The sequence below is a fragment of the Bos javanicus genome, chromosome 4 (genome assembly GCF_032452875.1).
Source record: "Bos javanicus breed banteng chromosome 4, ARS-OSU_banteng_1.0, whole genome shotgun sequence".
Classification (NCBI taxonomy): domain Eukaryota; kingdom Metazoa; phylum Chordata; class Mammalia; order Artiodactyla; family Bovidae; genus Bos; species Bos javanicus.
The window spans coordinates 107,205,695-107,220,158 of NC_083871.1; the positions used below are offsets into that span (position 1 = coordinate 107,205,695).

The 14,464-nt window shown below is 43.3% G+C and overlaps 1 protein-coding gene across 1 annotated transcript; it reads left to right on the forward strand.

Moving 5' to 3' along the window:
- Positions 1 to 502: 502 nt before the first annotated feature.
- PIP (prolactin induced protein) lies at positions 503 to 10,887 on the forward strand. Its single transcript, XM_061414976.1, has 4 exons — positions 503 to 656; positions 2,133 to 2,241; positions 10,202 to 10,316; positions 10,642 to 10,887. The coding sequence occupies exons 1-4, from the start codon at positions 562 to 564 to the stop codon at positions 10,758 to 10,760; spliced, it is 438 nt and encodes a 145-aa protein (XP_061270960.1). The 5' UTR covers positions 503 to 561; the 3' UTR covers positions 10,761 to 10,887.
- The last annotated feature ends 3,577 nt before the right edge of the window (positions 10,888 to 14,464 follow it).

A 14,464-nucleotide genomic window follows, 5' to 3' on the forward strand; every position in this document is an offset into this window, starting at 1 on the left:
TTCCATCATCCGGAGCAGCCCATCTCTAGTTCCCCCCCACCATATGATTTTTGGTGGCCCTTGGGGAGACCTTGATCACCTGAGTTTCTGAAGAAAGGATTTGAACGTGTCCTGTTGAACTTAATAAGGGGATCAAGTAAATGTGCCCCAGACTGATATCTGAAATCTGCTCCCATAGCTGGATTCTCTGGCTCCAGAGACTATCAGAGCAGTGACTGAAGCTAAGACCATGTAGAGCAGGACAGACAGGCATGAAAGGATAACTAGGGAAAGTTTGGTATATCTTTTGAGGTCCTGGCCATTCTGAGAAACTAATAGAAAATGAGGAAGGGTAATCTAATTCCTCTCCCAGACTCTTAACACTCAAGCTGAAGGTTGACTTTTTCCATAGAAAAACAAACTTCAGCTCAACAAGGAAAGATCATGAGTGGGGAGGATAAATGTATGATTGACAACATGGATCTGCTTGGCAGCTCTCCACTTCCTTGATCTGCGTATAAAGACTGTGCTGAGCACCTGGGATCCTACTTCTCTAGGACATCACATTCTTTCTCTTTCAGCATGTACTCTCTCCATCTCCTGCTCAGGGCCAGCCCTGCTGCCCTGCTTCTGATTCTTTGCCTGCAGCTGGGGACCACCAAAACTCAGGAAGACACGTGAGCCAAGACTTTCTCCTCCTTATTAAAAACAAAAAAATTGGGTGGGGAGGGGGCTCCTCCACTCCTACCCTAGAAATCTGCATATCCGTTCCTGAAAACTTTTTCAACTTCCCAGAACTCTAGTCCCAGGAACTCTTGTGAACCCCACGCCTAGCTCCATTTTCCCCCTCTTAGGGAGTGTCATCAATTTCCCTCACATTTCCACTGGGTGCTTCTAGGTTGCCCATGGAAATAAGGCTCCCAGTGTTCAAATAGGCTGTAAGTAACTGTGGTTGTTATTGTTTAGTTGCTAGGTTGTGTGTGTCTCTTTTGCGACCCCATAGACTGTAGCCCACCAGCCTCCTCTGTCCATGGGATTTCCCAGGCAAGAATACAGAAGTAGATTGCCACTTCCTTCTCCAGGGGATCTTCCCTACCCAGGCACTGAACCTGAGTCTCCTGCATGGAAGGTGGATTCTTTAACTTTGAGCCAAAGCTCTGATCCACATCCTGTCCATAAGTCAATACCTTTGTTCGAATTCTGCTCAGAAAACCCCACCTTCTCGTACCTTCCCTCCTAGAAGAGATGAAGCAGGTCAGAGAGTTCCAACAATAGCTTTAGGAAGCTTTGGGCAGGACTCAGGAAAGGATTAGAGGGTGTGGTCACAGATCCTTGGCCCTATGGTATGAGACTGCGCTGACCCAGCAACTTAGACATTCTCCCTATTCTCAAGACCAAAGATGAAGACAAGGACCACTTGCCCCCTCAAACCCTGATATCAGGAAGCGCAGGTTTAGAAGCTAGTTCACTGAGGGTCCACTTTTGACAGAAGCAAGAAACTGGGAAAGCAGAATGGAGTAAGTAGGAAATGGAGCTAGGGACTGGGGAGGAATAGAATCACTCAGCAAATCTTGGAAGTTTTCTCTACAGGAAGAGAGTTTGGAATGCTGGATTTCTGGGTTATGATTCTGGTGGTGATCTCTGTAGTGGGACCAGGTGTCCTACCCTGGGAAAAACCACTCAGGATTTTGAGAAGCTGGTATAATGTGGAGGCACCAAGAAACACTGGGTGAGGACAAGTTCAGATATAGATACCACTCTATTCAGCCCTGAGGCATGGCAAGTTGTTGAAATAAACTGTGCTAATTAAGGTGACCACCCAGCCCAGTTTGCTCAAGAATTTCTTGGTTTTAGCACTAGAAAGCCCCTCATCCCAGGCAGTTCCTTGCTTTGGGGCAAACTAAGATGACCAGTGGAAGGAAAGAAGATGCTCAGCTTTAAAACAAAGAATTCAAGTTGCTTTAGTAAGCACACCCAATCTGTACAAAACAACCCCAAATCAAAAGTTCTCAGGAGACTCAGATGCTGAGTGATTGATCCTGCTCTCATCATCTCCTTCATCTGTACCTTCTCTGTTCCCTTGGTCTTGCTGATCGCAAGCCCCGTCTCTCATGGATTGATTTCTGATCTCAGACCCACGTCTCTCTTCCCAGAACCAGTCGACAGTTGATGACAATGGACCTGCAGATGCTGCAAATAGACACAAGTGAAGAGGCCACCGTGGTGCTTGAAGTTTCAACAGATCTGAGGGAATGCATGGTGGTAAGTAGAGGCCCACCTTGGGAAAAGTCTGATTCTTAATTACGACTAAGGCTATATCAAGCTCTGACTTCAATATTGCATAATGTAATTGATAACATAATGAACCCCCACCCTCCTGCTCCCAATGCTCATATAGATACTTGAGCCTCAGAATAATCATGGGGGCTCAGGGCAGACGACTACTGTCATTTTACAAATGAAGGGACCCCCCCAATCCAGAAAGTGTGGGAGGGAGGAGAGAGAAGGCATGGCTAGTGGGAGAAGCACAGCTAAGAAGGAAGAGAGAAAAATGTGTGAGAACTGGGGGAGGATGGGTGAGAGTCCCTCCCCAGGTCCTGGGTATGGCCGTTTGAGATGAAGGACAGGAGCGTGGAGAGCCTCAGAAGGAAAACCCACAACCCCATCTGGGAGGTTGAGGCAAGTGGGGAAATGAGATGCGGGGCCAACAACAGTCAGGTTATGAACCCTCCTCCCCAGGAAGACCTGAGCAGAGTCTGCTTTCTGCTCACTCTTCTGCTCTTTGGCTTTGTCTGCTCTTTTGTCAGAAGTTGACTGTTGTTCCAACCTCTCCTCTCTGATAAGGAAAGCACACCCTTCTCCTCCCTTTCTCCCAGTTCAGCAGTGGTGAGAGGGCGGATCTAGACCAGAGGATCTCCAAGGATAACGTGCATTAGGCCTCCTCTTGTCTGACTGCTCTGGGTCCCGTGGAAAGGACCTGTGCAGGTTGAACCCATAGAACTTCCCCTCCCACCCTAGGAAGAGTGTGTCCTTCTCCACCTCACTGACAGTCTCCTCTGGTGTTGTCACGAAAGCACAATCCTCCCTTCCTAGGGGCTTCCTCAATGTTCAGTGGGTAAAGAATCTGCCTGTAATGCAGGAGACACAGGAGATGCGGGTTCCATCCCTGTGTTGGGAAGATCCCCCTGGAGGAGGAAACGGCAACCCACTCCAGTATTCTTGCCTGAAAAATTCCATAGACAGAGGAGCCTGGTAGGCTATAGTTCATGGGGTTGCAGAGAGTCGGACACAACCAAGTGACTGCACACATGCACTCCCTTGTTAGCTACCTCTGTTCAAGGGCCAAGATCCATGTATCTACCCTATCTCATTCCAGAAAGACATCTCTCAAGAAGCACAGGTACCTTCTGACAGCTTCGGAATTCAAATTAGATTTGAAAGTGAAAGTGTTAGTCTCTCAGTCGTGTCACTCCTTGCGACCCCAGGGACCATAGCCCACCAGACTCCTCTGTCCATGGGATTCTCCGGGCAAGAATGCTGGAGTGGGTTGCCATTCCCTTCTCCAAGGGATCTTTCTGACGCAGGGATCAAACATGGGTCTCCCACATTGCAGGCAGATTCTTTACCATCTGAGCCACCAGAGACTTTAAGGACAGGGACTAAATAGAAAACAAAATTGGGAGTGTGAGGGTTATTATTCATTAAACTGCATTCTAGAAATGGCCCCACACCTATAGGAGAAAGATTCCTGATCATTGAGCAAAGAGTAATACAGCTGTTTTATCTAATTTTTATGTTTACAATCCAATAATATGAACTATGTATAGTAATTAGAGGTGGGAGGGAGAGTGAGTCATAATTTTTCAATTTTGGGTTTGATTTATCAAAAGCACAGATGAAAAAAGAATGTGAAGATGGGCATAAAAGTTTTGTGATAATGGTAATTTCTAGTGGTGATAGATTATGAAAGTCCATTTCCAACCCTGAGAATGTAACAGGTGTAAAAACAACTGTGTTTAATCAACAATTTGACACCTGATATAATTTTTTGCTGCTGTGATTAATAAAACTGTTTTAAGAACAATGCTATTACAATAAAATAAAGTAAACTTTTTAAAACCTAACCAAGTACAAGTCCATGGAATGAATGATACTGCAAATTAGAAAGAATTTGTGTATAACTATAAAATAAATGTGAGCTTTCCAGGTGGTGCTAGCAACAAAGAACCTGCCTGCCAATGCAGGAGACATAAGAGATGAAAGTTCGATCCCTGGGTCAGGAAGATCCCCTGGAGAAGGAAATGGCGACCCACTCCAGCATTCTTGCCTGGAGAATCCCATGGACAGAGGAGCCTGGGGGGTTACAGTCCATGGGGTCACAAAATGTCAGACACAACTGAGCGACTTAGCATGCAAGCATGACATAAATGTATGAGTACACCTTCCTATTTTTAAAACTTTGGAAATAATATAATTTTATAGGTGTGATGTTTCTAGAACCTGATATTCATTTTCTACTAATTATAATGTTTATGTAACTAAATTCTTGATCAATGAGGTATTAAAGATCATAAAGGCAAGTATAGAATAGGTTGGGATTTCCCTGGGGGTCCAATGGCTAAAACTCTGTGCTTCCAAGGCAGGGGACCTGATCAGGGAACTAGATTCCACAGGCTGCAAACAATAGATTCCTTGTGCTGCACCTTAGATCTGATGTAGCCAAATAAATAAATAAATACAAATAAATATTTTTAAAATGGAATAGATTATATCCTCAAACATGTGTTTGAATATAAACACCATATAATAATGTAATGTTGAAGAAAACATAGGGTTAACCAAGTGCTTAAACATTTGTGGTCTGGACCATTTTGCTGGTCTTGGAACTCTTACCAGAAAATTGCTCTAAATTTGTAAATAAAATGCACTGATTACAAAGGAAAACAGACATAATAAAGAAAAATGATAAAATTATTTAAAAAGTAAACTTGTGATATAGCTATATATGTGTGTTTCTTATGGGCACACTAGCTGAAAGGCAATATACTTAAATATAAACAAGTTACATTTTATTTTCTAGATATTATATTATATGGTGGCTGTCATCGTGAAGCTTGTGTAACAACCTTAAACTATACACTACATTTGGCAACAAATCACAGCTTGTTTTGCTGGACATCCAAGGGACTAGGAATTTTTTGTTTTGATTATTCAAGTAGTGAAAATCCTGATTCATAAAGACTGTTGTTTCTCACTTCATAAGTCATGTCCGACTCTTTGTGACCACATGAACTGCAGCATGCCAGCCTTCCCTGTCCTTCACTATCTCCCAGAGTTTACTCAGACTCACATCCATTGAGCTGGTGATGATATCTAAAGGTCTCATTCTATGCTTCCCCCTTCTCCTCCTGCCATTGATCTTTCCCGAATCAGGGTCATTTCCATTGAGTCAGTTCTTCGCATCAGGTGGCCAAAGTACCGGAGCTTCAGCTTCACCATCAGTCCTTTCAACGAATATTCAGGGCTGACTTCCTTTAGGACTGACTGGTCCAACTCTCATGTCCATACGTGACTACTGGAAAAACAACAGCTTTAACTATACGGACGTTGGTTGGCAAAGTGATGTCTCTGCTTTTTAATAATTTGTTTAGGTTTGTCATAGCTTTTCTTTCAAGGAGCAAGCATCTTTTAATTTCATGGCTGCAGTCATCATCCTTAGTGATTTTACAGCCCAAGAAAGTAAAATTTGTCACCGTTTGCACTTTTTCCTCTTCTTTTTGAATGAAGTGACAGGACTGGATGACATTTTGTTGTCATGTTGTTGGTCACTCAGTCATGTCCAAGTCTTTGCGTCCCCATGGACTGCAGCTTGCTAGGCTTCCCTTGTCCTTCACCATTTCCCAGAGTTTGTTCAAATTCATGTCCACTAAATTGGTGATGCCATCCAACCATCTCATCCTCTGTTGTCCCCTTCTTCTCCTGTTTCAATTTTTCCCAGCATCAGCTTCTTTTCTAATGAGTCAGATCTTCACATCAGGTGGCCAAAGTACTAGAGCTTCAGCTTCAGCATCAGTCCTTCCAATGAATATTCAGGATTGATTTCCTTTAGGATTGACTGGTTTGATCTCCTTGCAGTCCAAGGGACTCTCAAGAGTCTTCTCCAACACTCCAGTTTAAAAGCATCAATTCTTCAGTGCTCAGCCTTGTTTATGGTCCAACTCTTATAACTACTGGAAAAATCATAGCTTTGACTATATGGACCTTTATCATCAAAGTAATGTCTCTGCTTTTCAACCTATGCTGTCTAGGTTTGTCATAGCTTTCCTTCCAAGGAGCAAGCATCTTTTAATTTCATGACTGCAGTCACCATCTGCAATGATTCTGGAACCCCAGACAATAAAGTCTTTCACTGTTTCCATTGTTTCCCAGCCCGGCATTTCGCATGATGTAGCTAAATATGTTAAATAAGCAGAGTGGTAATATAAAGCCTTAACGTACTCCTCTCCCAATTTTGAACAAGTTTGTTGTTCCATGTTCAGTTCTAACTGTTGCTTCTTGTCTCTCAGGAGACAGGTAAAATGATCTGGTATTTCCATCTCTGAGAATTTTCCACAGTTGTTTTGATCCACAGTCAAAGGCTTTTGTGTAGTCAATGAAGCAGAAGTAGACGTTTTCCTGGAATTCCCTTGCTTTTCTATGATACAACAAATGGTAGCAATTTGATGTCTGGCTCTTCTGCCTTTTCTAAACAAAGCTTGTACATATGGAATTTCTCAGTTCACATACTACTGAAGCCCAGCTTGAAGGATTTTGCATATTACTTTGCTAGCATATGAAATGACTGCAATTGTACTGTAGTTTGAACATTCTTTTGAATTGCCCATTTTTAGGATTGGAATGAAAACTCTTTTCCAGTCCTGTGGCCACTTTAGAGTTTTCCAAAGTTGCTGACATATTGAGTGCAGCATTTGAACAGCATCGTCTTTTAGGATTTTAAATGGATCTGCTGGAATTCCATCACTTCCACTAGCTTTGTTCACTCTAATAATTCCTAAGGCCTGCTTGACTTCACCCTCCAGGATATCCGTCTCTAGGTGAGTGACCATGCTATCATGGTTATCAAGTTATTAAGACCTTTTTGTACAGTTCTTCTCTGTATTCTTGCCACCTCTTATTAATCTCTTCTGCTTCTGTTAGTCCTTACCATTTCTGTCCTTTATCATGTCCATCCTTGCATGAAATACTCCCTTGATATGTCCAATTTCTTGATGAGATCTCGTGTCTTTCCTAATCTGTTGTTTTCCTCTATTTCTTTACATTGTTCACTTAAGAAGCCCTTCTTATTATTCCTTGTTATTCTCTGGAACTCTGCATTCAGTTGGGCATATCTTTCTCTTTCTCCTTTGCCTTTTGCTTCTCTTATTTTCTTAGCTATTTGTAAAGCGTCCTCAGACAGCCATGATACATTCTTGCATTTCTTTTGCTTATATGGTTTTCGTCATCACCTCCTGTAAAATGTTATGAACCTCTGTCCATAGTTTTTCAGGCACTCTGCTATCATATTTAATCCCATAAATCTATTCATCACCTCCACTGTATAATCATAAGGGGTTTCATTTAGGTCATACCTGAATTGTCTCTTGTTTCTCCCTACTTTCTTCAATTCAAGCCTGAATTTTGCAACAGGGAGCTCATGATCTGAGTTATAGTCAGCTCTAGGTCTTGTTTTTGCTGAGTATATAGAGCTTCTCCATCTTCAGCTGCAAAGTTTATAATCAATCTGATTTCAGTATTGACCATCTGATGATGTCCATGTGTAGAGTTGTCTCTTGTGTTGTTGGAAAAGGGTGTTTGTTATGACCAGTGTATTCTATCTTTGCCCTGCTTCATTTTGTACTCCAAGGCCAAGCTTGCCTATTACTCCAGATAACCCTTGACTTTCTACTCTTGCATTCCAATCCCCTATTATGAAAAGTACATAACTTTTTGGTATTAGATCTAGAAGGTCTTGTAGGTCTTCATAGAATTCTTCAACTTCAGCTTCTTTGGCTTTAGTGGCTAGGACATAGACTTGAATTACTGTGATGTTGAATAATGCCTTGAAAATGAACTGAGATCATTCTTTGTTTTTGAGATTGCACCCAGCACTGAATTTCAGACTCTTTTGTTGCCTCTGAGGTCTATTCCATTTCTTCTAAGGTATTCTTGCCCATAGTAGTAGATATAATGGTCATCTGAATTAAATTCACTCATTCCTATCTATCTTAGTTCACTGATTTCTAAGATGTCAAGGTTCACTCAGGCCATCTCCTGCTTGATCATGTCTAATTTGCCTTGATTCATGAACCTAACATTCCAGGTTCCTATGCAGTGAAGTTCTTGAGAGCATCAGATTTACTTTCACCACCAGACACGTCTACAACTGAGTGTCATTTCTTCTTTGGTCCAGCCTCTTCATTCTTTCTGGAGCTATTTCTCTGCTCTTCCCCAGTAGCATATTGGACATCATCCAACCTTGGGGGCTCAACTTCTGGTGCCATATCATTTTGCCTTTTCACAATATTCATGGGGTTCTCAAAGCAAGTATACTGGAGTGGATTGCCATTCCCTTCTCCAGTGGACCACGTTTTGTCAGAACTCTGCACTATGACCCATCCATTTTGGGTGGCCCTGTACAGTGTGGTTCATAGCTTCATTGAATTACACAAGACTCTTTGCCGTGACAATGCTGTGATCTGTGAAGGGGGATAGATGAAGATATATTGTTGTAAATGTAATAAAAACTAAACAAGGTGAGGGTAGATTTCTCTATAGAAACACCAGGATGTCCAAGTATTCTGAGTAAAATTCCAAGGGGGAGAACATTTGAATTCACTGTTTGGGGCTGACAGGCCATTCAGCACAGAGCTGCCAGTTACCTGGAGAAGTTGCAGGAAATGCATTGATGGCCCCAGCCGTGACCATGCATGTCAGTCTGATAGAGCACAAAGGTAGTGATGAGAAACAATATTTCAAGACCTCTAATATTATAATGTAGTACAAACATATCTATGTCTCTCTTCTTGATAAGATCACGCATACTGCTAATACCACCATGGATTACTGATGACCTTTGTAACAGAAGTGCTGTTTCAATGAGAGTCTAGTAAAAATAAAGATAAAACTTCTTTCCACCTGAATACACAGACTCACTGAATACTATCTGCAGACCTTTCTGGGTTTATGGACCCCAGAATAAAACTCCCGTGCTGAACACTAACTAGACAGAAGGTTCTTGACTCCACTGAAACTTATATATGCTGTACTCTGGGATCTTCATTCTTTTAGCTTCTTCTTAATTTTGGCTGTGCTGGGTCTTCCTTGTGTGGCTTTTCTCTAGTTGGCAGTGAGCAGGGGCTCACTGTTGCAGGGAAAGGGCTTCTTGTTGCAGTGAATTCTCTTGTTGGGGAGAATGGGCTGTAGAGCCGCAGGCTCAATAGCTGTGCTGCATGGGCTTAGTTTGCCCTGTGGGATGTGGGATCTTCCTGGCCCAGAGTCAGAACCCATGTATTCTGCATTAGCAGGCAAATTCTTTACCAATGAGCCACCAAGGAAGCCCGTATACTCCGGGATCTTAAGTTGTAAAGTGCTCTCGATTTGAAAAAGAAAAGGAAAACTAACTTCAAGATCTCAATCTCATTTGGAACCCATTGGTAGCAGCCAGGGTTGGTGAGTAAAACTGCTTTTGCCTCACAACTGAGGAAAACAAGAGTGAGACACAGCACCCTAATTATGAAAGGTCACTAATTACCAAAAGTCACAGAGTTTTAGAGGAACACAGCTGGGGCTCAGCCACAATCTGGCAACAGGGCCTGGCATTGACTTCCACACCCAAGCAGCCAGGCTGTGGTCACAGCCCAATTCCGGACAGCCTTGACTAGGGAAGCAAGGCAAGCCTGCTCCCCAGATGACCAACTGCCCCAGGATGATTGATCCCAGCCCTGTGGACTCACTTACCTCTTTCCTCCCAAGCCCTAGACCCACGCTGCTAAAGCAGGAACTTGAGGACATGAGGACAGAAGACCTTCTGACCTAGACGACACCATATGGTTCACTCCTCCTGCCTCTGACCCACACCCACCCCTGCTTTTCAATCACCAAGTAGATCTTCCTCCTCCCCTTCCACCCTTTCTTGTCTTTCACTTTTCCATCCTCAAGCTAACACTGGGTCCTCTCTCCCCAGGTTAAAGCTTATCTTCTAAGCAACATTCCGATTGAAGGCAATTTTAATTATAAATTCACCTCCTGCCTCTGTAACAATTACCCAAGGAGATTCTTCTGGGATTTGCAAACCAACAGTAAGTACAGGAGATGACCAAGGGAAGAACTATCCTCCAGGGAGGGAAAAAAACACAAGAGAAACATGGCTCCAGACCTGGATCAGAACCTCCATGAGGAAGGGCAGAGAGGAAGGGAGGGAAGAAGAGGAGGAGAGAATGTGGGGACTCTGCCCAATTTGAAAGGTGAAAGGTTTGGGAGAAAAGTTAATAAGGGACCTATATTTGTAAATGATATGCAGAAACTGAATCCCAGTGGGGAAATTCCTGGGGATGGCAGAAAAGTCAAGGCATTGGGGTTGGAGTGTTATCAGAGATGACCTTTGTCCTGCCTTGTCTCTTTCAGGTACTGTAAGAATAACAGCAGTGGTTGATGTTATTCGTGAACTAGGTATCTGCCCGGATGACTGGGCAGTGATACCTATTAAAGCAAATCGCTTTTCTATCACTAAGAGCCTACCATAGTCTGATCTAAATGGAAGCCTTTGTCTCTGCACATCCCAACCCTGCCAGCAGGGGATTTCCTCCAAGGAAAGCTGGTTGGGGTCAACTAGCTAACTGTAGTCTCGAAAATAAACTTCTCACAAGCTTCTCTGACTTCTGCTGTGTCTTTCCTACAAAATCTACCCCAAAGGAATCTCAGAACAGCTAGAATTTTTAGGGTTTTGCTCTTTCAAAAGACCTTTACTGAGGAGAGTTTTTGGGCTTTCCCTGTCCATGAAATACTCTGGCCACCTGATGCAAAGAGCTGACTCATTGGAAAAGACCCTGATGCTGGGAAAGACTGAAGGCAGGAGAAGGGAATGACAGAGGATGAGATGGTTGGATGACATCACCAACTCAATGGAAATGAGTTTGAATAAACTTTGGGAGTTGGTGATGGGGTTGCAAAGAGTTGGACATGACTGAGCGACTGAACTGAACTGAACTGAACTGTCCATGAAAGAGAAGATGAAACAGAGAGGGGCCATTCTCATAGAAAGGGAAAGTGGTGGCCCTAAAACTCATAGCAAGTGATGGGCAGAATATGGACAGGAACCTCAAGACCCCCTGTTCCCTGGCCCTCCTACATCCTACTGCTCCACACACCCTCCTCCCCCCAAGAACTGCTTCAGATCCCAGGAGATGGGAGTCACCTTGCCTCTAGCGGAGTCAGGGGCAGAATCTATGGACCCCGGGATAAACAATAGCATTCTGTTCTAGTCAGTTGCTTCTTTTCAGACAGTGAAAGATGGTGGACTAAAGCATGTCTACTAGACACTGGGCTGCACAAGAAGCATAATATGCTGAAAGGCAGAGGGCACCCTGAGGGGCTCCACCGAAGAGGGTGAGTGAGTCCTTCCTGAGAGAAGGGGAATATGAGCCAGTGTCGGGGCACACAGTGGGCAGAGGACATTGTGGCCGATGGAATAGCAGGTGCCAAGAGGCCAGAGCATGAAACAGCAGCAAGATCAGGGCCAGTAATCACTTTAACATCAGGCAGGATTAAGAGCAAGTCAGGAAGGCTAGAAAGGGGGCCAACAAGGAGACAGGAACAAAATCGCTGCATCTGGACAAGAAGGCAGGACCATAAGTGAGTATCAGAATCCAGGGCAAGAAAACACAATTATTGGGAAAGATCACTTGATATACGAATTAGAATAGTACAGTGATTTCATGCTTAAGATGTATCAAAAAAGCACTGAAGATTTTTATTTACATGCTTTACCACATGCCTTATTAAAAAATAACCTCAAGCTACATGCACATGTATACACACACATACACCAACACACATACATAGGAGTATTATTCTGTCACGGGGAAGAATGAAATCCTGCCATTTGCAACAACATGGGTGAAACTTGAGGACATTATGCTAAGTGAAATAAGCCACACAAAGAAAGAAAAATACTGTATATCACTCATATGCAAAATCTAAAAATGCTGAACTCAGGAAGTTGGGACAGAAAGCAAAGTAAGATGATCCTGGACTCGCCTCCTCCCAGGGACACACCAAATGACAGCTACATATACAGAAGCCCTCTCTGAGAATGACCTGGAGACTAGCAGAAAAGGTTTTCCACAGCTAAAGATAGGAAGGAAAAGCCACATGGAGAAGGATAGGAGGAACAGAAGTGCAGTCTGGTTGGGACCAGTCCTGGAGGTCTAACCCATCGGTGGGAAGGATATCACAGCCTGGGAGTCTTACCTGAGGGCTCTGAACACACCAAGGCCCCCCAGCCCAGGAGACCTGCACCAGGAAGGCAAGCTCCCATACGATCTGGCTTTGAAAGCCAGGGAGCTTGACACCCGGGAAAGCCAGAGGGCTGTGGGAATCTGAGACACTACTCTTCAAGAAAACTCACCAAAATTCATTCCCTTGGAGTGTCAGCACCAAGCCAGATGTTTCAAAATCTCTTACCTTGAGGAGACTCGTTGACTAATTTTCAGGTGCCAGAGCAGCAGGGATCATGGAACTTCCAGGGGTATAGAGAGGCTGGCAGGTGCCACTTTGATGGCAGTTTTCTTATAGCTCACCGTCTACTTAGCTGGTCCAGCACTAATGGGCACCACTTCTGACTCTTGCCATTTAACTTACTCACACTGCTTGTCCCACCCCGGGTTCACCTGTGGACCCAACAAATCTGGCAATCTTCCAAAGCAGCACCCCAACCCTGCCAGCCCCAACAGACATCCTCAGCCAGCAGCGAAGCCCCACCAAACCTGACAGCCATTCGGGAGCTACACCAGAGCCCCTCCAAAGCAACCTGCCACCCTCCCAGTTCCAGCAGACACCATCAGCCAGCACTGGAGGCCCTCCAGAGTAGACCACTACTCCCCCCATACCTAGTGACTGGGCTAAGTTGGCACCAGACTCCCTCCAATGTGGCCTCACACTCCACTAGTCCCAGCAGGCATTTCTGACCAACACCAGAGTCCCTCCAAAGCAGGCCACTGTTTCATCTTATCCGGTGGATACCCTCAGTTAGCAAAACAGAGCCCCTTCAAAGCAGACCCCTGGCAGCACCATCTGAAAGCAGCTTCGATCCCAGGGGCTGGCTGCACACAGCACAGCACCAACAATAACTGGTGCCAAGCCTTAGAGGCCGCCGCAACACGGCCAGTCCTTCACACTAGCACATCTTCGGTAAGCATGGCCCAGCCACAACATGAAGACAGGCAGTAGATCTAAATCATACCAAGCATCTTCTCTGATTAGAGACACAAAGAATTCGAAAAAGAACAAAGAAATCCCAGAGTCAGCAGAAGAAAGGAAATAATAAAGATCAGAGAGAAAATATATAAAACAGAGGTTTCAAAAACAATAGGAGAAGAATCGAACACCACGATCAAGTTGGATTTATTCCAAGTTTACAAGGATGGTTCAACATTTGCAAATCAATTAATGGGATACACTATGTTAACCTATATTACTGAAAGGAAGGAAAAATCACATAATCACCTCAATAGACACAAAAAAAGTGTTCAGCAATATTCAACATATATTCATGGTTAAAATAAAAAAAAAGCCTTATCAAAGTGGGTATGAAGAGAACATATCTCAACATAATGAAGGCCATATATAACAAACCCATACCCAACATCATACAAAATAGTGAAAAGCTGAAAGACTTTTCTCTAAAAACAAGAACAAGACAAGGATGTCCACCTCTCCACTTTTATTTAACATGATATTGGAAATCCTAACCACAGCATTCAGACAAGAAAAATAAGAGGCATCCAAATTGAAAATGAAGAAGTAAAACGGTTAGTGTTTACAGACTTGATACTACATGTAAACACCCAAAAATCTACTAAAACTAATACATGAATTCAGCAAAGTTACAGTGTGTAAAATTAATATTCAGAAATCTATAGTGTTTCTATACACTAACAATGATCTGTTAGAAAGAAATTTTTAAAATAATCCCATTGACAATTGCATCTAAAGAGAATAAAATACCTAGGAATAAACTTAACCAGGGAGGTGAAAGATCCATAAAACAGTGATGAAAGTAACCGAAGATGACACAAATAAAAGATATACTTGTCTTATAAACTGGAAGAATTACTACTACTAAAATGTTGATATGACCCAAAACAATCCAGAGATTAAATGCAGTCCCTATCAACATACCAGGGCACTTTTCATGAAACTAGAAAAAAATAATCTTAAAATTTGTATG